The sequence below is a fragment of the Nematostella vectensis genome, chromosome 7, assembly GCF_932526225.1.
Source record: "Nematostella vectensis chromosome 7, jaNemVect1.1, whole genome shotgun sequence".
NCBI lineage: Eukaryota > Metazoa > Cnidaria > Anthozoa > Actiniaria > Edwardsiidae > Nematostella > Nematostella vectensis.
In genome coordinates, this window is record NC_064040.1 from 1403801 (window position 1) to 1427702 (window position 23902).

Here is a 23902-nt window from a genome sequence, read left to right on the forward strand (position 1 = left end):
TGAAACACCCCTGCTGATGAAACAAAGCCCATGAAACACCCCTCCTGATAAAACACACCCCATGAAACACCCCTGCTGATGAAACACACCCCATGAAACACCCCTGCTGATGAAACACTCCATGAAACATCCCTCCTGATAAATCACACCCCATTAAACACCCCTGATAAATCACACCCCATGAAACACCCCTGATAAAACACACCCCATGAAACACCCCTCCTGATGAAACACACCCCATGAAACACCCATCCTGATAAAACACACTCCATGAAACACCCCTGCTGATGAAACACTCCATGAAACACCCCTCCTGATGAAACACTCCATGAAACATCCCTCCTGATAAATCACACCCCATGAAACACCCCTCCTGATAAAACACCCCTCCTGATAAAACACCCCTCCTGATGAAACACCCCTCCTGATAAAACACCCCTCCTGATGAAACACCCCTCCTAATAAAACACACTCCATGAAACACCCCTCCTGATGAAACACACTCCATGAAACACCCCTGCTGATGAAACAAAGCCCATGAAACACCCCTCCTGATAAAACACACCCCATGAAACACCCCTGCTGATGAAACACACCCCATGAAACACCCCTGCTGATGAAACACTCCATGAAACATCCCTCCTGATAAATCACACCCCATTAAACACCCCTGATAAATCACACCCCATGAAACACCCCTGATAAAACACACCCCATGAAACACCCCTCCTGATGAAACACACCCCATGAAACACCCATCCTGATAAAACACACTCCATGAAACACCCCTCTTGATAAAAGACTCTCCATGTAACACCCCTCCTGATGAAACACACCTCATGAAACACCCCTCCTGATAAAACACACCCCATGAAACACCCCTCCTAATAAAACACACCCCATGAAACACCCCTGCTGATGAAACACACTCCATGAAACACCCCTCCTGATGAAACACACTCCATGAAACACCCCTGCTGATGAAACACACCTCATGAAACACCCCTCCTGATAAAACACTCCATGAAACATCCCTCCTAATAAAACACACCCCATGAAACACCCCTCCTAATAAAACACACCCCATGAAACACACCTGCTGATAAAACACACTCCATGAAACACCCCTCTTGATAAAAGACTCTCCATGTAACACCCCTCCTGATGAAACACACCCCATGAAACACCCCTCCTGATAAAACACACTCCATGAAACACCCCTCCTAATAAAACACACCCCATGAAACACCCCTGCTGATGAAACACACTCCATGAAACACCCCTCCTGATGAAACACACTCCATGAAACACCCCTGCTGATGAAACACACCTCATGAAACACCCCTCCTAATAAAACACTCCATGAAACACCCCTGCTGATGAAACACTCCATGAAACACCCCTCCTGATGAAACACTCCATGAAACATCCCTCCTGATAAATCACACCCCATGAAACACCCCTCCTGATAAAACACACCCCATGAAACACCCCTCCTGATAAAACACACCCCATGAAACACCCCTGCTGATGAAACACACCCCATGAAACACCCCTGCTGATGAAACACTCCATGAAACATCCCTCCTGATAAATCACACCCCATTAAACACCCCTGATAAATCACACCCCATGAAACACCCCTGATAAAACACACCCCATGAAACACCCCTCCTGATGAAACACACCCCATGAAACACCCCTCCTGATGAAACACACTCCCTGTAAAAAAAACCCCTCTTGATGAAACACACCCCATGAAACACCCCTCCTGATGAAACACACCCCATGAAACACCCCTCCTGATGAAACACACTCCCTGTAAAAAAAACCCCTCTTGATGAAACACACCTCATGAAACACCCCTGCTGATGAAACACTCCATGAAACACCCCTCCTGATGAAACACACTCCATGAAACACCCCTGCTGATGAAACACACCTCATGAAACACCCCTCCTAATAAAACACACTCCATGAAACACCCCTCCTGATGAAACACACTCCATGAAACACCCCTGCTGATGAAACAAAGCCCATGAAACACCCCTCCTGATAAAACACACCCCATGAAACACCCCTGCTGATGAAACACACCCCATGAAACACCCCTGCTGATGAAACACTCCATGAAACATCCCTCCTGATAAATCACACCCCATTAAACACCCCTGATAAATCACACCCCATGAAACACCCCTGATAAAACACACCCCATGAAACACCCCTCCTGATGAAACACACCCCATGAAACACCCATCCTGATAAAACACACTCCATGAAACACCCCTCTTGATAAAAGACTCTCCATGTAACACCCCTCCTGATGAAACACACTCCATGAAACACCCCTCCTGATGAAACACACCTCATGAAACACCCCTCCTGATAAAACACACCCCATGAAACACCCCTCCTAATAAAACACACCCCATGAAACACCCCTGCTGATGAAACACACTCCATGAAACACCCCTCCTGATGAAACACACTCCATGAAACACCCCTGCTGATGAAACACACCTCATGAAACACCCCTCCTGATAAAACACACTCCATGAAACACCCCTCCTAATAAAACACACCCCATGAAACACCCCTGCTGATGAAACACACTCCATGAAACACCCCTCTTGATAAAAGACTCTCCATGTAACACCCCTGCTGATGAAACACACTCCATGAAACACCCCTCCTGATGAAACACACCTCATGAAACACCCCTCCTGATAAAACACACCCCATGAAACACCCCTCCTAATAAAACACACCCCATGAAACACCCCTGCTGATGAAACACACTCCATGAAACACCCCTCCTGATGAAACACACTCCATGAAACACCCCTGCTGATGAAACACACCTCATGAAACACCCCTCCTGATAAAACACTCCATGAAACATCCCTCCTAATAAAACACACCCCATGAAACACCCCTCCTAATAAAACACACCCCATGAAACACCCCTGCTGATAAAACACACTCCATGAAACACCCCTCTTGATAAAAGACTCTCCATGTAACACCCCTCCTGATGAAACACACCTCATGAAACACCCCTCCTAATAAAACACACTCCATGAAACACCCCTCCTAATAAAACACACCCCATGAAACACCCCTGCTGATGAAACACACTCCATGAAACACCCCTCCTGATGAAACACACTCCATGAAACACCCCTGCTGATGAAACACACCTCATAAAACACCCCTCCTAATAAAACACACCCCATGAAACACCCCTCCTAATAAAACACACTCCATGAAACACCCCTGCTGATGAAACACTCCATGAAACACCCCTCCTGATGAAACACTCCATGAAACATCCCTCCTGATAAATCACACCCCATGAAACACCCCTCCTGATAAAACACCCCTCCTGATAAAACACCCCTCCTGATGAAACACCCCTCCTGATAAAACACCCCTCCTGATGAAACACCCCTCCTAATAAAACACACTCCATGAAACACCCCTCCTGATAAAACACACCCCATGAAACACCCCTCCTGATAAAACACACCCCATGAAACACCCCTCCTGATAAAACACACCCCATTAAACACCCCTGCTGATGAAACACACCCCATGAAACACCCCTGCTGATGAAACACTCCATGAAACATCCCTCCTGATAAATCACACCCCATTAAACACCCCTGATAAATCACACCCCATGAAACACCCCTGATAAAACACACCCCATGAAACACCCCTCCTGATGAAACACACCCCATGAAACACCCCTCCTGATGAAACACACTCCCTGTAAAAAAAACCCCTCTTGATGAAACACACCTCATGAAACACCCCTCCTGATGAAACACACTCCCCGTAAAAAAAACACTCCTTGAAACACACCCAATGAAACACCACTCCTGATGAAACACACCCCTCCATATGAAACATCCCATGAAACATCCCTCCTGATGAAACAAAGCCCATGAAACACCCCTCGTTATGAAACACACCCCTCCTGATGAAACACACTCCATGAAACACCCCTCCTGATAAAACACTCCATGAAACACCCCTCCTGATAATACACACCCCATGACACACCCCTCCTGATGAAACACACCGCATGAAACACCTCTCCTGATAAAACACACCCCATGAAAAACCCCTCCTGATAAAACACACCCCATAAAACACCCTTCCTGATGAAACACAGCAAATGAAACACCCCTCCTGATGAAACACACCCCATTAAACACTCCCCCTTTCCTAAAACAACCTCCCTTAAAAAGGGTAAGGGGTGGAGGCCTGCTATCCAGATATCCAATTTTAACCTGTATTACCATTGCTGACTCCATTGTTCCCTAGCCTGCTAGCCAGCTCTCATTTGGGGTTATTGGGAAATGTTTTGTTTTCGGATATTGGGATTTCTGAGGCATGTGTAAAGGTACGAGAAAGCAAAGAAATAAGAGTCTGTGATGAGACCCCTCTTTTTTAATCCTCTGCGTTCACCAATGAACGCAGCACTGTTATTGGCTAAATTTGATATTTCTGTCATTTAAGCATCTGAACGTACCAAATCCTGTCCCAAACATTTAGACGAGAACTTCGATGTAGCGCAAAGCAACAAAGACCTTTTTCAAGCTTCACACGACTTGAAAGGCAAATGCAACCCTGAATTCAAAGCAGCTGCAATCAGTAAAAAGTCCTGCAATATTTGTATTTTCCTAGTACACAAATTAGACACTCAGCTTGAGTTGTTCCACAAGGATTTGTGACTTTCTCCACGGGGGAAAGGAGCAAAAACATAAAAATATACCCTTGTTTCGTACTTTAAATTTAGGTTCGCATTCATAAATCCTGTGGAAATTGTCATAACAGGCCTCTGGGGTTGCCATCTACAAAGTGAAATTCGAGCACTGTAGTGTAAGCTTGGGCTATGATGATCTAACTGTCAAACTCTTGTTTACTTTCGACCAATTGTCATTGGCTAGATTCTGGTAGCTCACACCTCATGGAGGTCAAAGTGCAGCCAGAAATGAAGTGGGTTGATATTGGAAAATGGGGATTTTATTACTGGCTCTCATTTTTGTGCACACTCTCCCCGATGAGAGGGGAGAGGGCCTTTTCATGTGCCACAGAATTCCTAACATTCATAAACAAAACATTTCCAAAAACCGTAAATGAGAGCAGGGTAGCAGGCTAATTGTTCCCTGCAACTATGATCCATTCAGATATTTATGATTCCATGAGTTGACCCACGAGGCAGGGCAGCTCTAACCACCCAATAAGGATTGTGATTCTATATTATTGTGAATATTATTATTAGTTTGCTTACCCACGAGGCAGGGCAGCTCTAGCCACCCTATAAGGATTGCTATTCTATATTAATGTGAATATAATTATTAGTTTGCTTACCCACAAGGCAGGGCAGCTCTAACCACTCTATAAGGATTGTGATTCTATATTATTGTGAACATTATTATTAGTTTGCTTACCCACGAGGCAGGGAAGCTCTAACCACCCAATAAGGATTGTGGTTCTATATTATTGTGAATATTATTATTAGTTTGCTTACCCACGAGGCAGGGCAGCTCTAACCACCCAATAAGGATTGTGATTCTATATTATTGTGAATATTATTATTAGTTTGCTTACCCACGAGGCAGGGCAGCTCTAGCCACCCAATAAGGATTGTGATTCTATATTATTGTGAATATTATTATTAGTTTGCTTACCCACGAGGCAGGGCAGCTCTTGTCGTAGAGCGCCTTCGCTTCCTTGCACAAGGCCGACTCACTGCCGTTCTCATCGACACATTTAAAATACGCATCCCGTGTTTGATGACACTTTCTCCTCTCCTCTGTTGTTGGAGCGGGCATCTTGATCCTCTCTTTTATCGCGGCCTCTATTTGACTCAAGTTTCGCAAGTTTTTTGTTAGCTCCAAGTTTCCTGCATTAGTCCGGGAGCCATTTTGTTATATAATCAGCACAGCGACCAGGCCTGGCTGAGCGGCCGTGCGTTCACAAGCGAAATGCATTGTGGAACTGCAATGGCCGTTACTGCGCGCTAAATACAAACTTGAGTCTTCGAAAAGAAACAAACATCTGCTGAATTTTGTTGAACTTAAAAGCATTAAAACCAAGAGACTTTCTACCGCTTAAGCATGGCTTCTTCGGGTTAATATAACCAATGGAAATGAAGATCGGCGGATTCTCAAAGAAAATAATCCGAGGAAGGAATTTAAGACTTTGTGTGAGATTTGTATGGATTCTGTGTGAATAACTTAACCTAACTAATACTTACCTACGGATTTAAAAGACATTATACATAATGGCACAGCGATTTGAGGAACCCACACAGACCACTACTACACGGCATGTATTACGAGGAATAGAATACGTGCTAGCCCTTACGATCAATAAAGAGGAGAACATTTTTACTTTGGAGGTTGAAGACAGGTTAACAGCCGATCGATGGACGGGACAATTCGATACAAAATGTAAGAGAATTTTACAAAGAGCAGGGAGGGGCACTGTTTTAATAATGATAAGGTTTTAATTGCCGTCTTTACTGTTAATTTGGATAAGCCCATAAAATTGTTTTTGGTATGGTTTCTTTCAGATATAGAGGATAACATAACATTGTTTTTGGTTTCTTTCAGATATAGAGGATCTAACTCACAAGACAGGGAATTTTAAACAGTTTATGGTGTTTGTGAACATGTTGGAATCAGCGCTAAACAAGGTAACATCTCTCGCACCTTATAAGGGTGAAGGGCTGGCCGAATAGCTGAATAAATTTAGCTCAAGCCAGAGAGTCCAAGTTATATAACCTTGTCTCTGAAGGAATTGTGAATCCCCCACCTTCGAACATAATATTACTCTTAGGGATTCATTCACATTGTACATCTACTTGATAGAGAAGACATATCCGTAATCCATGTTAACCTTGTTTTACAATGCCTAGTTATCATTTAATAAATAATTGACAAAATACACCTATTATAGAACTCACAGTGACCTATTGTCATTTACAGAATAGTTCTGCGCTGTCCCTAGACCTCCTGACCTACAGTGACTTAGAAGTATTGCGCAATCAGAGAGCGCATCGACCAGGGTCTGGGACTCAGCATATACCCCCTGCCCAGCCAAGCAGTCTGCACACAAAACGATATCTCATTATGACCTACTCTGTGGAGTTTGATAGGTAGCATTACATCATATCATATTTTATATCCCAGTGATAAATTTTCACGCGCGCTCATTGGTCAATACGGGTCACATGCACATTTTCACAGGACAAATATCAGTCGATAACGTCCAGCCAAAGTGATATCTGTCCTGTGAAGATTTTTGTGCAGTCAAAACTCACTTTTGCCTGCCCAAAAACTCCTCAAACAAGGATTTCAAAACGCTATGAAGAACGCTATGAATGGCAAACATAACAGCGCGCGCTCGTGGCGTCATTCCAGTGCACGTCAGCGCACAGAAGACACTTTTCGCATTTTCAGTGTAGTAACTGGGATAATAAATAAACCCTTTCTTTGGCTCACTGTGATATCAGCGGATAATATCCACGAATGAGAAATGGTCCTCAAAATTTTGCCAACTGTTTATTTTTTGTACCATTTCTCATCCTTGGACATTATCCGCCAATATCCCAGCCGCATATATATTATTAAGTGCAGTTGTGGTCCATAGGTAGCATTATCAAAAGTATAGTAGTGTCAATAGGTAACATTATATCATAAGTACAGTAGTGTAGATAAGTAAAGTATATGTAAAGTATTTATGCACATGTCTATAGATTATATGTAATGTCTCATGTCAAGTTGATAGGTAACATTATACTATATCAGTATCAATAGGTAACATTATATCATAAGTACAGTAGTGTAGATAAGTAAAGTATATGTAAAGTATTTATGTACATGTCTATAGATTATATGTAATGTCTTATGTCAAGTTGATAGGTAACATTATACTATATCAGTATCAATAGGTAACATTATATCATAAGTACAGTAGTGTAGATAAGTAAAGTATATGTAAAGTAAATGTACATGTCTATAGATTATATGTAATGTCTCATGTCAAGTTGATAGGTAACATTATACTATATCAGTATCAATAGGTAACATTATATCATAAGTACAGTAGTGTAGATAAGTGAAGTATATGTAAAGTATTTATGTACATGTCTATAGATTATATGTAATGTCTCATGTCAAGTTGATAGGTAACATTATACTATATCAGTGTCAATAGATAACATTATATCATAAGTACAGTAGTGTAGATAAGTAAAGTATATGTAAAGTATTTATGCACATGTCTATAGATTATATGTAATGTCTCATGTCAAGTTGATAGGTAACATTATACTATATCAGTGTCAATAGGTAACATTATATCATAAGTACAGTAGTGTAGATAAGTGAAGTATATGTAAAGTATTTATGTACATGTCTATAGATTATATGTAATGCTTCATGTCAAGTTGATAGGTAACATTATACTATATCAGTGTCAATAGATAACATTATATCATAAGTACAGTAGTGTAGATAAGTAAAGTATATGTAAAGTATTTATGCACATGTCTATAGATTATATGTAATGTCTCATGTCAAGTTGATAGGTAACATTATACTATATCAGTGTCAATAGGTAACATTATATCATAAGTACAGTAGTGTAGATAAGTGAAGTATATGTAAAGTATTTATGTACATGTCTATAGATTATATGTAATGTCTTATGTCAAGTTAATAGGTAACATTAAATTATATCAGTGTCAATAGATAACATTATATCATAAGTACAGTAGTGTAGATAAGTAAAGTATATGTAAAGTAAATGTACATGTCTATAGATTATATGTAATGTCTTATGTCAAGTTGATAGGTAACATTATGCTATATCAGTGTCAATAGGTAATTTCATATCTTAAAGTGGCAAGCACACTGGTTTACTTCTGGTTACTTCGGAAGGGGCAAAAGAAATATTGAACCATTTCAATCTGTGCTATTTAACAGGGCATGTGCTTCAAATTATTAGTCACATACTCAAAGAAACTCCCAAAACACACTACTCTATTTTTCATGTTTACCATTACAAATTACCAGAGATTGTTACATAATCGACTGGAAGTAAACTGCTGCAATTGCTGCTTTAAGTTATGTAGTGTTGATAGGTAATATCATATTGTAATTCAAGTAGTGTTGATAGGTAATATCATATTGTAATTCAAGTAGTGTTGATAGGTAATATCATATTGTAATTCAAGTAGTGTTGATAGGTAATATCATATTGTAATTCAAGTAGTGTTGATATGTAATATCATATTGTAATTCAAGTAGTGTTGATAGGTAATATCATATTGTAATTCAAGTAGTGTTGATAGGTAATATCATATTGTAATTCAAGTAGTGTTGATAGGTAATATCATATTGTAATTCAAGTAGTGTTGATAGGTAATATCATATAGTAATTCAAGTAGTGTTGATAGGTAATATCATATTGTAATTCAAGTAGTGTTGATAGGTAATATCATATTGTAATTCAAGTAGTGTTGATAGGTAATATCATATAGTAATTCAAGTAGTGTTGATAGGTAATATCATATTGTAATTCAAGTAGTGTTGATAGGTAATATCATATTGTAATTCAAATAGTGTTGATAGGTAATATCATATTGTAATTCAAGTAGTGTTGATATGTAATATCATATTAAATGTAATTCAAGTAGTGTTGATAGGTAATATATTGTAATTAAAGTAGTGTTGATATGTAATATCATATTGTAATTCAAGTAGGGTTGATATGTAATATTACATTATATTGTAATTCAAGTTTTTATAGGTAATGTCATATCATATGTTGTATCATATCTTTATGAAATCAAGTAGTGTTGATAGAAAACTATGTGGATAGATGTTAGAATAACTTCTTGTTATTTAACTGAGGGCTGATTGTAGCAACATGCCTTTTTGTTTTTTCTTCGTTTAAATTGCTGAAGCTGTTTTGAATCAGCTCTACTACAAGTTACCCATACTAAATGCTTTTTGGAGAGATTAAGGAAAGCAGAATTTAAAATCCATGAGAAGTCATGCATGGCTTAGCTATTGTTGTTACATTATTATCTTGTAACCTTGTTGGTGTAATTTGTAGAATTCACTACCCGCTGCCACTGCCATATGTCGGTAAACCAGACCCAGTCCAGCTACAGGAAGCTCTGAGAAGACTGGAAGAAGAAAACAAGCGACTGAAGGAACAGGCAGGTTGAAGAGATAATAAGGAATGGAGTGGACTTTCCTGCAATAGCAGATTGTTGTTTGCATTTTTTGGAAGACTAAATCACAACCATTGTCTCACATTAATGTATTTCCAGTCCACTTAGGTGAATCAACCTTACCTGAGTTTTGATTTTATTGCAGCTCCTTAAAAGATCTACAAATGGCACTGTTACACATTTGCAGAAAGAGTAAGTGTTTAGCTTAATTATTGATATCTGCAATGCTACATAAGTGTATCATGGCTGTAGATGGAACCTTTTGTCTGGGGGTGGGGTGGGTCAGGTTAGGCAACAAGAAGTGTAGGAGCCGCACAATAAATTTTCAGTGGCCTCAAACTGCATGAACAGTTAAGCAGAGGAGAGAGAGGATATAACAGTGATTTTGTGTTTAGGATGGAAATTTATCAAAGAATGAGATAATATAACTATGATTTTTTTTGTGTGTTAAGGATGGAAAGTTTAGTGAGAGAGAAAGATGAATTAACTATTATTTTTTTGTGTATGTTTTTAGGATGGAAAGTTTAGCGAAGGAGAGAGATGATATTCAAGCCCAGTTTGAGACATACCAGCGAGAGTTGAAACACACGGGCAAAGCCAACACTGCTAAGGAAATACGAGTCTTGAAAAAAGTCGTACAAAATTTAGAGGTAAAAAGTGTGTAAGTGACACGAATGACTCTGAGTTTCTCAGTCGAAATTGTTTTTAACGCATGCCATTTTCAATATGCAAATGAGTCGAGCTGATTCCACCCACTTCAATCAATCTAAACCAATCGACAATAAGAGCAGCCAAGTTCTACAGGCGCGTAGCCAGAGAGAGGGCCCCCACCCTCCCCCCCCCCTCCCCCCCTCCCCTCTAGCAATTAAAAAATACAGTAAATGTAAGTGACAGTATCTAAAACACAGGAGAAATTGCCTTGAAAGTCCCTTTTGGGCCCCCTCCTGTTAAAAATCCTGGCTACTCCGCTGTTCTATGTTTGGAAATGATACGGGGATGTTTATAGCTAATGTCAAAATGACCAATTGACTTTTCTAGAGTGACCTTATGAAAGAGAAGACGAAACACCAAAGAATTATCAACAAAAAGAACCAGGAATATAGAAACATCGTTGAAGAGGTAAATGTGCTCTGCGCCTTTTATCAACTCTGTGGCGTCATTATTCAACTATCTGAATAACTGTATAACTATACAACTGTACGTTTGTCGTTTCCAGCTAGAGGAGCTGCGAGCAAGCGAAAGGAATCTTCGCGCCCGATGCCGCAGCCTTACAAATGAGCTCGCGGTGTTCAAACGAAAGTATGTATTGTAAACGAATGTCTCATCTATGAGCCAAGGGTTTGGGTCTTTGGAAAGCATGTCAACAGTGGTTGTTGGTATCTATGTCGAAATTTATATATTAGGAAATACTCGCCAGAGATAGATGGTACATCCCCATAATACAATACCTTCCAGCCCTGCACTCGCCAATAATTAATAAAACTCTTCTTGTACTAATTCAAGCCTGAATTTATCGGTGTATATCAATAATAATCCTTGTTTATCGAGGGTAGCATATTAACCGAATACACAGTTTCTAACATTTGGTCCACGTAAGCATTGTAAGCACTGTCACTGGTCACTGCCAGAGGGTTTATTGCGTCCCCAGAAGAGAGAAGGTACCTCCGGTTTAGTGTCCTAACTCACACTTGTGACACAAATTCGAATCAAGGCAGAAACTCGGAAAAATCCCCAGTTTGAGCCAGGATTCGAACCTGGGCCACAGCGGTGAGAGGCCGACGCGCTAACACACTAGGCCACCCGTGATTCCACATAATGGGATGTGTATAAGTGGATGGTACATGCCCACGTGCTGATAGCTATACCTACCATGGCTATGTGTACAATGTTGACACTCAAACGCGCCGCAGCGCATTTCCGACTAAAATCTCCGAAAAGCTAGACATCCATTCAAAAAGAGAGATTTTTTTGAGATTACCCTCAACTTAGTTTTTTTCTTGTGAAATAGCTTTAAGTGGATAATTTTGCAGTAACTAGTTTTCACATAAAAACGTCATGTGAATTGTCGATGAAGAGAAAACATGTATAATGACGGCCTTTGTTAGACAATATCATAATTTTTAAGTGATAGATGTTGTGTACATTAGTTGCAGTTTCAATAAGTTGCGATTGTTAGAAACCTTGAACGCTTCCCTTGGAGTAGTTCTGGATTCAGTATCTCACTAACTTTTGTCATGCTGCTTCTATATGACTAACTAGTCTGCTTATTAAACACGCTATGTAGCGTGCGTTAAGATATCTGATAACGCAAAGGGTGTCGTGTCAAAAACACGCTATTAGCCGTGCCGCCGCACCCTGAAATCGAATGTTTCAAAGGCCGAGTCGTTAGCACGCTAGCGTGTCACTAGATGGCGTGTGTACTCGCCGAGTTTTGGTAAATTTATTAACGTGATCCCACACGCAAGAACACAGCATCGCTCTAGCTATGGACACGGATAGTTCAGTCACCGGAGCGGAAAGAATTCGTCTTTGGCGAGAAAAGAAGCGACAGACAAGGGCCAAATATCAGAAGGACTATTACAGCAAGAATCGCGAGAAAATCAATAGAAAAATTCGGGAAAAGGCCAAGCTCAAAAGAGAGGAGAAACGAGCTAATCTTCCTGACGAAGTCGCAAATCGACGACTAAAATGGCGGCAGAGTAAAGCTCGTCAAAAAGGAACATTTACATGGATATTCGTTGCTAGCTTAGAGATTTCTATCTCTAGTACTTCGAGTTCTTGTTGCGTATCCTCATTCGTTAATTTGTTTTTGAAGAAATTGTCACACGAACATACGACGCGAAACAGCTAGAACACGAACACGAATAGCTTTGAGAGATTAAGAAAAGCGCACAGTTTTTACGTTTATTTGAGTGGTATTGCACATACGAATCTCATTCCTTCTCATTAAGATCGACGCAGTCGTAGAGGACGTTTTTTATGTGGGGCGGAAAGACATCAACATTGTGATTTGGCGAAAGCCCTGCTAAAGATGTTGTAAAGCCATCAAAAAAAAATAGAGGTACATCAACAAATTGCTGAATATTTTTCTTTTCTTTTATCATACACCGTTTCGTTTCTGGTTTAAAAAACAATTCAATACGCTCATAGGGAAATGATTAGCAATATCTTCCTCCATAGCAATGTGTTATGGCAAGAAATTAGCAAGTTGTTCTAAACTTGAATAAACAATGTGCGTGCAGTGACGTCTCGTGCGTGTTAGTGACATGCTCTGCGATATCTACTTACCAGCGTGCATGGCAAACACAGTTCTGACCGTGTCCAAAAAAGACTCTGCGTGCGTTGACACAACGTAAAGTAATAGGATTAGGCTTAGGCACGCTGAACCGTGCAAATTACACACTGATACGAGCCATGGCACGGTCCGGCTTGCATGTAACACAGTTGGGTACCAACATTGAGCACATAGCCCCATCCCTTCACTCGCCAGGTCTCAGTAACAAAACTCTCCTTGTACTAAATCAGAATTTATCGTTGTAAATGTGGAGTCAGCCCTTCCTCTCATTACCAGGCCCTCTCATTGCAGCTCGCGAGTGTCTCCTGCGCCTAGTAACACAAGTCGACGCAGCTCGTCCCGCGGGTCAGTCCCGCGACCTCGCCGCTCAACCTCGCACGGCCGTCGTTCCTCCTCGCGGGATCGCCTCGAGATGCGGGATCGTCGCTCTGCCTCGCGGGATCGCCTGCAGATGCGGGATCGTCGCTCTGCCTCGCGGGATAGAATCCCCTCCTCGGGTGGTCGAAGGCGGTCCCCCTCTCCTTCCGGTATGGAGGCTAAAGTCGTTCCGCCTTGTGCAATGCGTTCTCTTCTACATTTAGATCCAGTAGATATTTGACATATTTGCCCCAAACAGGTCGTGTGTAGTTTGAGCATTTATATGATGTAAAAGAAGGATATCCTTTGGTGCTGGTGCAATGTCTTGGACGCCCTCTGCCTGCGTTACTAATTACCCTAACTTGATGATCTCACTTTCCCCAGGTCCCCGACCGCCACGGTTCGACCCTACTGCGTATCCTTGAAAATTCAATATATTTTTTCTTTCTTAAAAATTGATTAGATATAGATCGACTATCGGATAAATCTTCACCAGATCTTAAATACGTAGAAGGTATCCCGCATTGCTTCCTTGACCAAGCCCTAGGTACATTAAAGAAAAGCAGCGTAAAATCCAAGAAGCTGAGAAAAGTCGAGGGTAAATGCCCCATTTTTAGTTCACAATCTTTAGTTGGCAACTGTGAACTATACCGTGTAGATAGGTCAGCAATAATTGTCGTTATGCCAATTTGTATGCGACAGCATTACTTTTGTAGAGCAAAATAGTTGTCAATGTTTATTTGTTAGTTGGCAAACCGTTGGCTTGCCCCAACTCATTCATGGAACCGTGGCTTTGATTTCGTTCAGACGAAAGAGAACCTTATCTGGTGGGTCTCTGCCACGAGGTCGATCCAGGTCCCTGTCTTCTGATCGGCTGGGTACCAGGCTGCCCTCGGCAAGAAAAGGATCCGCCTCCAAAATAGGTAGGTCTCTTATCCATTTGAAGATTTCTCGGACATCGTTTTGATGGTTTCTTTTGTAGGAATTTCTCGGACATCGTTTTGATAGTTTCTTTTCTAGGAATTCCTCGGACATCGATTTTAGGGTTTCTTTTCTAGGAATTCCGTGGACATCGTTTTGAAGGTTTCTTTTCTAGGAATTCCTCAGACATCGTTTTGAGGTTTTCTTTTCTAGGAATTTCTCGGGCATCGTTTTGAAGGTTTCTTTTCTAGTTCCTCGGACATCGTTTTGAATGTTTCTTTTCTAGGAATTCCTCAGACATCGTTTTGATGTTTTCTTTTCTAGGAATTTCTCGGGCATCGTTTTAAAGGTTTCTTTTCTAGTTCCTCGGACATCGTTTTGAAGGTTGTTTTCTAGGAATTCCTCGAATATCGTTTTGATAGTTTCTTTTCTAGGAATTCCTCGGACATCGTTTTGAAGGTTTCTTTTCTAGGAATTCCTCAGACATCGTTTTGATGTTTTCTTTTCTAGGAATTTCTCGGGCATCGTTTTGAAGGTTTCTTTTTTAGTTCCTCGGACATCGTTTTGAAGGTTTCTTTTCTAGGAATTCCTCGAATATCGTTTTGATAGTTTCTTTTCTAGGAATTCCTCGGACATCGTTTTGAAAGTTTCTTTTCTAGGAATTCCTCGGACATCGTTTTGATAGTTTCTTTTCTAGGAATTCCTCGGATATCGTCTTGAAGGTTTCTTTTCTAGTAATTCCTCGGACATCGTTTTGATAGTTTCTTTTCTAGGAATTCCTCGGACATCGATTTGAAGCTTTCTTTTGTAGGAATTTCTCGGACATCGTTTTGATAGTTTCTTTTCTAGGAATTCCTCGGACATCGATTTTAGGGTTTCTTTTCTAGGAATTCCTCGGACATCGTTTTGAAGGTTTCTTTTCTAGGAATTCCTCAGACATCGTTTTGATGTTTTCTTTTCTAGGAATTTCTCGGGCATCGTTTTGAAGGTTTCTTTTCTAGTTCCTCGGACATCGTTTTGAATGTTTCTTTTCTAGGAATTCCTCAGACATCGTTTTGATGTTTTCTTTTCTAGGAATTTCTCGGGCATCGTTTTGAAGGTTTCTTTTCTAGTTCCTCGGACATCGTTTTGAAGGTTTCTTTTCTAGGAATTCCTCGAATATCGTTTTGATAGTTTCTTTTCTAGGAATTCCTCGGACATCGTTTTGAAGGTTTCTTTTCTAGGAATTCCTCAGACATCGTTTTGATGTTTTCTTTTCTATGAATTTCTCGGGCATCGTTTTGAAGGTTTCTTTTCTAGTTCCTCGGACATCGTTTTAAAGGTTTCTTTTCTAGGAATTTCTCGAATATCGTTTTGATAGTTTCTTTTCTAGGAATTCCTCGGACATCGTTTTGAAAGTTTCTTTTCTAGGAATTCCTCGGACATCGTTTTGATAGTTTCTTTTCTAGGAATTCCTCGGATATCGTCTTGAAGGTTTCTTTTCTAGTAATTCCTCGGATTTCGTTTTGATAGTTTCTTTTCTAGGAATTCCTCGGACATCGATTTGAAGCTTTCTTTTCTAGGAATTCCTCGGACATCGTTTTGATGGTTTCTTTTCTAGGGATTTCTCTTTTCTAAGAATTCCTCGGACATCGTTTTGAAAGTTTCTTTTCTAGGAATTCCTCGGACATCGTTTTGAAGGTTTTTATTTCTAGGAATTCCTCGGACATCGTTTTGAAGGTTTCTTTTCTAGGAATTCCTCGGACATCGTTTTGAAGGTTTCTTTTCTAAGAATTCCTCGAACATCGTTTTGATGGTTTCTTTTCTAGGAATTCCTTGGACATCGTTTTAAAGGTTTCTTTTCTAGGAATTCCTCGGACATCGTTTTGAAGGTTTCTTTTCTAGAAATTCCTCGGACATCGGTATGATGGTTTCTTTTCTAGGAATTACTCGGACATCGTTTCAAAGGTTTCTTTTCTAGGAATTACTCGGACATCGTTTTGATGGTTTCTTTTCTAGGAATTACTCGGACATCGATTTGAAGGTTTCTTTTCAAGGAATTCCTCGGACATCGTTTTGAAGGTTTATTTTCTAGGAATTACTCGGACATAGTTTTGATGGTTTCTTTTTTAGGAATTCCTCGGACATCGTTTTGTTAGTTTCTTTTATCTTGGACATTTTCAATGTTTTGCCTTTTTTTCTAGGAATTCCTCGGACATCTTCGACCGGTAGCCTGGGGAGTAGACGCTCGTCCCAGTCCTCTACTGATGGCGCTGTTTTAACAGACCAATCAAATCGGCAGACTCGACGTAGAAGTTCAAGGTGAGAGTGGAGATTAATTTCACGCTGTCTTTCACAGGCATTTCAAAGATTCCTTATTTTATTGCAATCCTTTCCATGATCTTGGGCTAGCATCAAAGCGTGTTATAATCTCTCTAATCACCATTGTGTTGTAGGAGTTCTAAGGCCAGTGTCGGCAGCCGCGGTAAAGAGAATCCCCGGCGACCAGAAGACTGGACGAGTCCTGACGATACAGACACGGTAATGCACCGTACAGACACGGTAATGCACCGTACAGACACGGTAATGCACCGTACAGACACGGTAATGCACCGTACAGACACGGTAATGCACTGTACAGACACGGTAATGCACCGTACAGACACGGTAATGCACCGTACAGACACGGTAATGCACTGTACAGACACGGTAATGCACCGTACAGACACGGTAATGCACCGTACAGACACGGTAATGCGCTGTACAGACACGGTAATGCGCTGTACAGACACGGTAATGTACCGTACAGACACGGTAATGCACCGTACAGACACGGTAATGCGCTGTACAGACACGGTAATGCACCGTACAGACACGGTAATGCACCGTACAGACACGGTAATGGACCGTACAGACACGGTAATGCACCGTACAGACACGGTAATGCACTGTACAGACACGGTAATGCACCGTACAGACACGGTAATGCACCGTACAGACACGGTAATGTACCGTACAGACACGGTAATGCACTGTACAGACACGGTAATGCACTGTACAGACACGGTAATGCACCGTACAGACACGGTAATGCACCGTACAGACACGGTAATGCACTGTACAGACACGGTAATGCACCGTACAGACACGGGAATGCACCGTACAGACACGGTAATGCACTGTACAGACACGGTAATGCACCGTACAGACACGGTAATGCACCGTACAGACACGGTAATGCACCGTACAGACACGGTAATGCACCGTACAGACACGGTAATGCACTGTACAGACACGGTAATGCACTGTACAGACACGGTAATGCACCGTACAGACACGGTAATGCACCGTACAGACACGGTAATGCACTGTACAGACACGGTAATGCACCGTACAGACACGGGAATGCACCGTACAGGCACGGTAATGCACTGTACAGACACGGGAATGCACTGTACAGACACGGTTATGCACCGTACAGACACGGTAATGCACCGTAAAGACACGGGAATGCACTGTACAGACACGGTAATGCACCGTACAGACACGGTAATGCACCGTAAAGACACGGTAATGCGCTGTACAGACACGGTAATGCACCGTACAGACACGGTAATGCACCGTACAGACACGGTAATGCGCTGTACAGACACGGTAATGCACCGTACAGACACGGTAATGCACCGTACAGACACGGTAATGGACCGTACAGACACGGTAATGCACCGTACAGACACGGTAATGCACTGTACAGACACGGTAATGCGCTGTACAGACACGGTAATGCACCGCACAGAGACGGTAATGCACCGTACAGACACGGTAATGCACCGTACAGACACGGTAATGCACCGTACAGACACGGTTATGGACTGTACAGACACGGTAATGCACCGTACAGACACGGTAATGCACCGTACAGACACGGTAATGCACCGTACAGACACGGTAATGCACTGTACAGACACGGTAATGCACCGTACAGACACGGGAATGCACCGTACAGACACGGTAATGCACTGTACAGACACGGGAATGCACTGTACAGACACGGTTATGCACCGTACAGACACGGTAATGCACCGTAAAGACACGGGAATGCACTGTACAGACACGGTAATGCACCGTACAGACACGGTAATGCACCGTAAAGACACGGTAATGCGCTGTACAGACACGGTAATGCGCTGTACAGACACGGTAATGCACCGTACAGACACGGTAATGCGCTGTACAGACACGGTAATGCACCGTACAGACACGGTAATGCACCGTACAGACACGGTAATGGACCGTACAGACACGGTAATGCACCGTACAGACACGGTAATGCACTGTACAGACACGGTAATGCGCTGTACAGACACGGTAATGCACCGCACAGAGACGGTAATGCACCGTACAGACACGGTAATGCACCGTACAGACACGGTAATGCACCGTACAGACACGGTTATGGACTGTACAGACACGGTAATGCACCGTACAGACACGGTAATGCACCGTACAGACACGGTAATACACCGTACAGACACGGTAATGCACCGTACAGACACGGTAATGGACCGTACAGACACGGTAATGCACCGTACAGACACGGTAATGGACCGTACAGACACGGTAATGCACCGTACAGACACGGTAATGCACCGTACAGACACGGTAATGGACCGTACAGACACGGTAATGCACTGTACAGACACGGTAATGCACCGTACAGACACGGTAATGCACCGTACAGACACGGTAATGCACCGTACAGACACGGTAATGCACCGTACAGACACGGTAATGGATTGTACAGACACGGTAATGGACCGTACAGACACGGTAATGGACCGTACAGACACGGTAATGCACCGTACAGACACTTTGTGAAGCTTTGTGATGTGGATTATATATTTATTTTACAGGGTAATTACCAGGCCTTGAAACACCCAACCGCCTTGTATCCTTTGGGCATAAAATTCATTTTCAAACTTCGGTATCTTGGTAGAACTAATTCAAATTTATCTAATATCCAGGATACAGTTATATCCCGTATGATCTGATATCCCGGATACCGTTATATCCCGTATGACCTTATACCCCGGATACAGTTATATCCTGTATGATCTTATATCCCAGATACAGCTATGTCCCGTAAGATCTTATACCCCGGATACAATTATATACCATATGATCTAATTTCCCGGATACAGTTATGTCCCGTATCATCTAATATCTCGGATACAGTCATATCCCGTATGATCCTATATCCGAAAAACTCTGTAATTACTTCTCACGCTTCTTATTATAATTATTAGTTGTCAAGATGAAGATTTTGATGAAAATCTGGATTCATTTATATCGCGGTTGCATTGCTTTGACTTATCTCTAGATATTCTAGCACACCCGAGCACGGGCGTGTTCATTCTCGCACCAAGCCGACGAAAACGCGACATCGACACATCATTAATTCAGGTAAGACACGTGACTTGACGGAGGATTTCGGCCAGGGCGTGGCCAAGGCTATGGAGATACATCTTCCTAAGCATAGGCAAATAGGACTCCCCCACTAACGGTGTCATCTATTTTACAGAGATTGAAGACTCGTTTAATCGGTCAGCGGAGATGATGGAAATTGATGCGCGGTTGAATGCGCTGCAGCACTTTATGAAAGCGAATCTACAGTGATGAAAATGATGCTATACTGTGTTCCGTGATGACATAATACACATTACTTTGAGTACAGTTGGGAGTGGAGGATATCAAGCCTTTGGGCCGCTTGGGAACAGGACTAATTGCCATTTTGAACTCGTCAAATGGTAGCACGACGTGTGAAATGCTGCTTAGTGTAAATAGGATCGCCCGTTCGCTACCGAATTCCACTAACTTTCGACGGACTCGATTTAAACATGAGCTGTACATATGATATGATTGACAGTCAGGTTGCCATGTGCATTTATATCTTGAAATAGAGATCAGCAAAGAATTAGCTTCTTGTATATTTTATCTATGTAAAATTACTCGTATCAATAGACATCTCAGTATATTTTATCCTACTTAAGAAAAATAAAATACCTGCGACACAGCTTTCGTCTTGAACTTCGAGGCAAACCTGGCGAATTTAACACTTCAGCAATTATTGGCCGGGGACATACTTGCTATATAGCGAACGTTGCTCAAAAACTTCTTGTCTTCGTTCACAAACAGCATACGTCATAATGCACAGCATGACATATGGGCGCTAACAGCATACGTCATAATGCTTAGCATGACGTCACTTGGTAATGGAATCATCGCGCATGATATTTAAATGTAGCCGCTGGTGCGCCGATGAAATCGCTTTGCAGGTCAGCGGCTAATACACGTGGGTTATACATATAAACCATCCAATAAATCGATTCCCTCACTACAACCAGTCTCAATATCAGTTTGATCAACCCAATCAAATGAACAACAAGTTTCCAGTTTAAATTATTAACAACATCTTTTCTTGGGTTATTTATAACGAGTTACAAGTTTTCTTGAACAAATAATTTCCACACTACATCAATTACAATTAAATGAGGAAAATGTCAGTCCACAATTAACCAAAAATTAGGTGTTGTCTCAAACTCTAGGTCCACTTAAGTGAGGCTATCTTCTCTGTATAGCTCTGTATAGATAATCCATTTGTTCTGCCCGTCCGTTAAATAGCCCACCTTGCCCATACTAATAAAATTTACCTTGTTATTATCAATGTGGTTATCAATGTTATTATCAATGTTGTTATCAATGTTATTATCAATGTTGTTATCAATGTTATTATCAATGTTATTATCAATGTTGTTATCAATGTTATTATCAACGAATGACACATTTTTCGCCTGGCAAAATTGTTCGCAATCTCCTATGTTACCGAAGCTTGTCTGACGAACGATTTTGTTTTGTGTACTCATCAAATCCTGGGATAGAGGAAAACCCGTTAAAAAGCCCAGTGTTATCGCTACTTTCCGTGGGGTTTTCACATGACAACAAACTAACAGGTAGACTGGAGGAGACATGTAGGAGGGAAAATAACGATATTAGGAAAGGAAGAATGAGTTGGATGAACAAAGCATATCACTTGAGGTAGAGGATGTTGAGATGGATGAATCAGCCATATCCATGTCATCGTACTTTAGGTAGAGAATGTTGAGATGGATGAATCAGCCATATCCATGTCATCGTAGTTGAGGAAGAGAATGTTAGATGGATGAATCAGCCATAGCCATGTCATCGTACTTGAGGTAGAGAATGTTGAGATGGATGAATCAGCGATATCCACGTCATCGTACTTGAGGTAGAGAATGTTGAGATGGATGAATCAGCCATAGCCATGTCATCGTACTTGAGGTAGAGAATGTTGAGATGGATGAATCAGCCATATCCATGTCATCGTAGTTGAGGAAGAGAATGTTAGATGGATGAATCAACCACATCCATGTCATCGTACTTGAGGTAGAGAATGTTGAGATGGATGAATCAGCCATAGCCATGTCATCGTACTTGAGGTAGAGAATGTTGAGATGGATGAATCAGCGATATCCACGTCATCGTACTTGAGGTAGAGAATGTTGAGATGGATGAATCAGCCATAGCCATGTCATCGTACTTGAGGTAGAGAATGTTGAGATGGATGAATCAGCCATATCCATGTCATCGTACTTGAGGTAGAGAATGTTGAGATGGATGAATCAGCCATAGCCATGTCATCGTACTTGAGGAAGAGAATGTTAGATGGATGAATCAACCACATCCATGTCATCGTACTTGAGGTAGAGAATGTTGAGATGGATGAATCAGCCATAGCCATGTCATCGTACTTGAGGTAGAGAATGTTGAGATGGATGAATCAGCGATATCCACGTCATCGTACTTGAGGAAGAAAATGTTGAGATGGATGAATCAACCATATCCATGTCATCGTACTTGAGGAAGGGAATGTTGAGATGGATGAATAGTGCAGATGCCCCAGACGTGTTGTAACCTGAGTATCTGGCGATTTTATTTTTCAAAAGTTGGAGAGGAAAAATAAAAGTACGCCTGACACAAATACTAGACGCGACGCCTGCCGCCCCTTTTCAGGCCACTGTCAAAATACGTCGGCTGTCAATTTTCCAAAGACTCGCGTGGTGGCAAAATCAAATACCCAAATCAAATAATAAACAGCATTTATGTAAATCAAAACTACATTGGTGTTATATGCAAGGTTAATAATTTTAGTAACGACGAACCCCGGTGAGAGTAACTTTACGCTAAATGATTTAAAACGCAAAGATAGTTGACGGCTCAGGAGATTTACGATTTAAGTATATAGCTGCAGATCCACACATCACTAAATTGCTACAGGATTTTCACATCCCCAATTTCCTACAGGCTTTTTCGTCTAAATAGACAAACCTCTGGTTGAACACCAATTCCATTATTTGATAAGCTCACTCGATCAACAACTCGCGGGAAGTACCGCAAACAATCCCAAGCATTCTTCGTGCTCTCACAGACAAATTTCTTGAATATTCGGCGCCTGGTCTGTCTAAAAATTTGATAATTACTACTAAAGATGTCCGTAGTATTAAGCAGCTTCTATGACATAACGAAACCGGTATAACTAGTAGATGTTCGCTTCGAAAATTGATACCAATGAGAAACAAACACACGCAATGACCGGCCTTGGCAAAGCACGTAAACATCTAACCTGAGTATCAGGCGCAATTTTTCCGAAGAAAATAAAGACAGGAAAATTTATTTTTTAAATGTTAAAGAAAACGATTTCTCTGATTCTGCTAACGCCAGGTCAAAAGCACTTTTGAAGTCCGCCATTACTCGAGAACGAGCATTCGACGGGCTAGGGTACTATATATAGCTGAACCAATCAGCGCGTCCCATACGAGTACCCTTTGTTTTTTTGACCAATCAGGAGCCATGCCGGAATCCGGCATTAGAACATGCGATTCGAACAGTACTTGTATCAGGCCCTTGTCTTGTTTCTCGCCGGCGCGATAGTAAAATAGGAGGGCCTGATACTCAGGTTAGACGTGTTGTGATATGAAGAATTTGATTGACGATTATATACTGATATA

At 41.5% G+C, this 23902-nt stretch overlaps 2 protein-coding genes across 3 annotated transcripts in view; one reads left to right on the plus strand and one right to left on the minus strand.

The window, feature by feature from the left end:
* The window catches only part of LOC5499407 (cytochrome c oxidase assembly factor 6 homolog), a 10462-nt gene extending 4497 nt beyond the window's left edge, over positions 1-5965 (minus strand). The window contains exon 1 of the mRNA XM_048730558.1: positions 5706-5965. Coding sequence (XP_048586515.1) covers positions 5706-5849 — 144 coding nt within the window. The 5' untranslated portion in view covers positions 5850-5965. The remainder of the gene's footprint in view (positions 1-5705) is intronic.
* A 50-nt stretch (positions 5966-6015) lies between these two features.
* Positions 6016-20889, plus strand: LOC5511935 (centrosomal protein CCDC61). Of its 2 annotated transcripts, none has more exons than XM_032381335.2 (17): positions 6016-6470; positions 6633-6715; positions 7008-7177; positions 10144-10249; positions 10410-10456; positions 10779-10914; positions 11303-11383; positions 11481-11563; positions 13851-14086; positions 14301-14331; positions 14464-14514; positions 14724-14839; positions 17021-17138; positions 17273-17378; positions 19730-19764; positions 20197-20279; positions 20398-20889. In XM_032381335.2, the coding sequence occupies exons 1-17, from the start codon at positions 6302-6304 to the stop codon at positions 20490-20492; spliced, it is 1746 nt and encodes a 581-aa protein (XP_032237226.2). In that variant the 5' UTR covers positions 6016-6301; the 3' UTR covers positions 20493-20889. The 2 variants fall into 2 exon arrangements, with proteins under 2 accessions (XP_032237226.2, XP_032237227.2); XM_032381336.2 differs by having other exon boundaries at positions 6017-6470; positions 17273-17357.
* Positions 20890-23902: the final 3013 nt, after the last annotated feature.

What these genes read in the sequence shown, in the direction of transcription:
- LOC5511935 (XM_032381335.2), top strand. Translation starts at nt 6,302, where the DNA reads ATGGCACAGCGATTTGAGGAACCCACACAGACCACTACTACACGGCAT. An exon ending in CCACGGTTCGACCCTACTGC is followed by an intron (nt 14,332 to 14,463) that starts GTATCCTTGAAA and finishes ACCAAGCCCTAG; the next exon opens with GTACATTAAAGAAAAGCAGC. An exon ending in TTGAAACACCCAACCGCCTT is followed by an intron (nt 19,765 to 20,196) that starts GTATCCTTTGGG and finishes ACTTATCTCTAG; the next exon opens with ATATTCTAGCACACCCGAGC.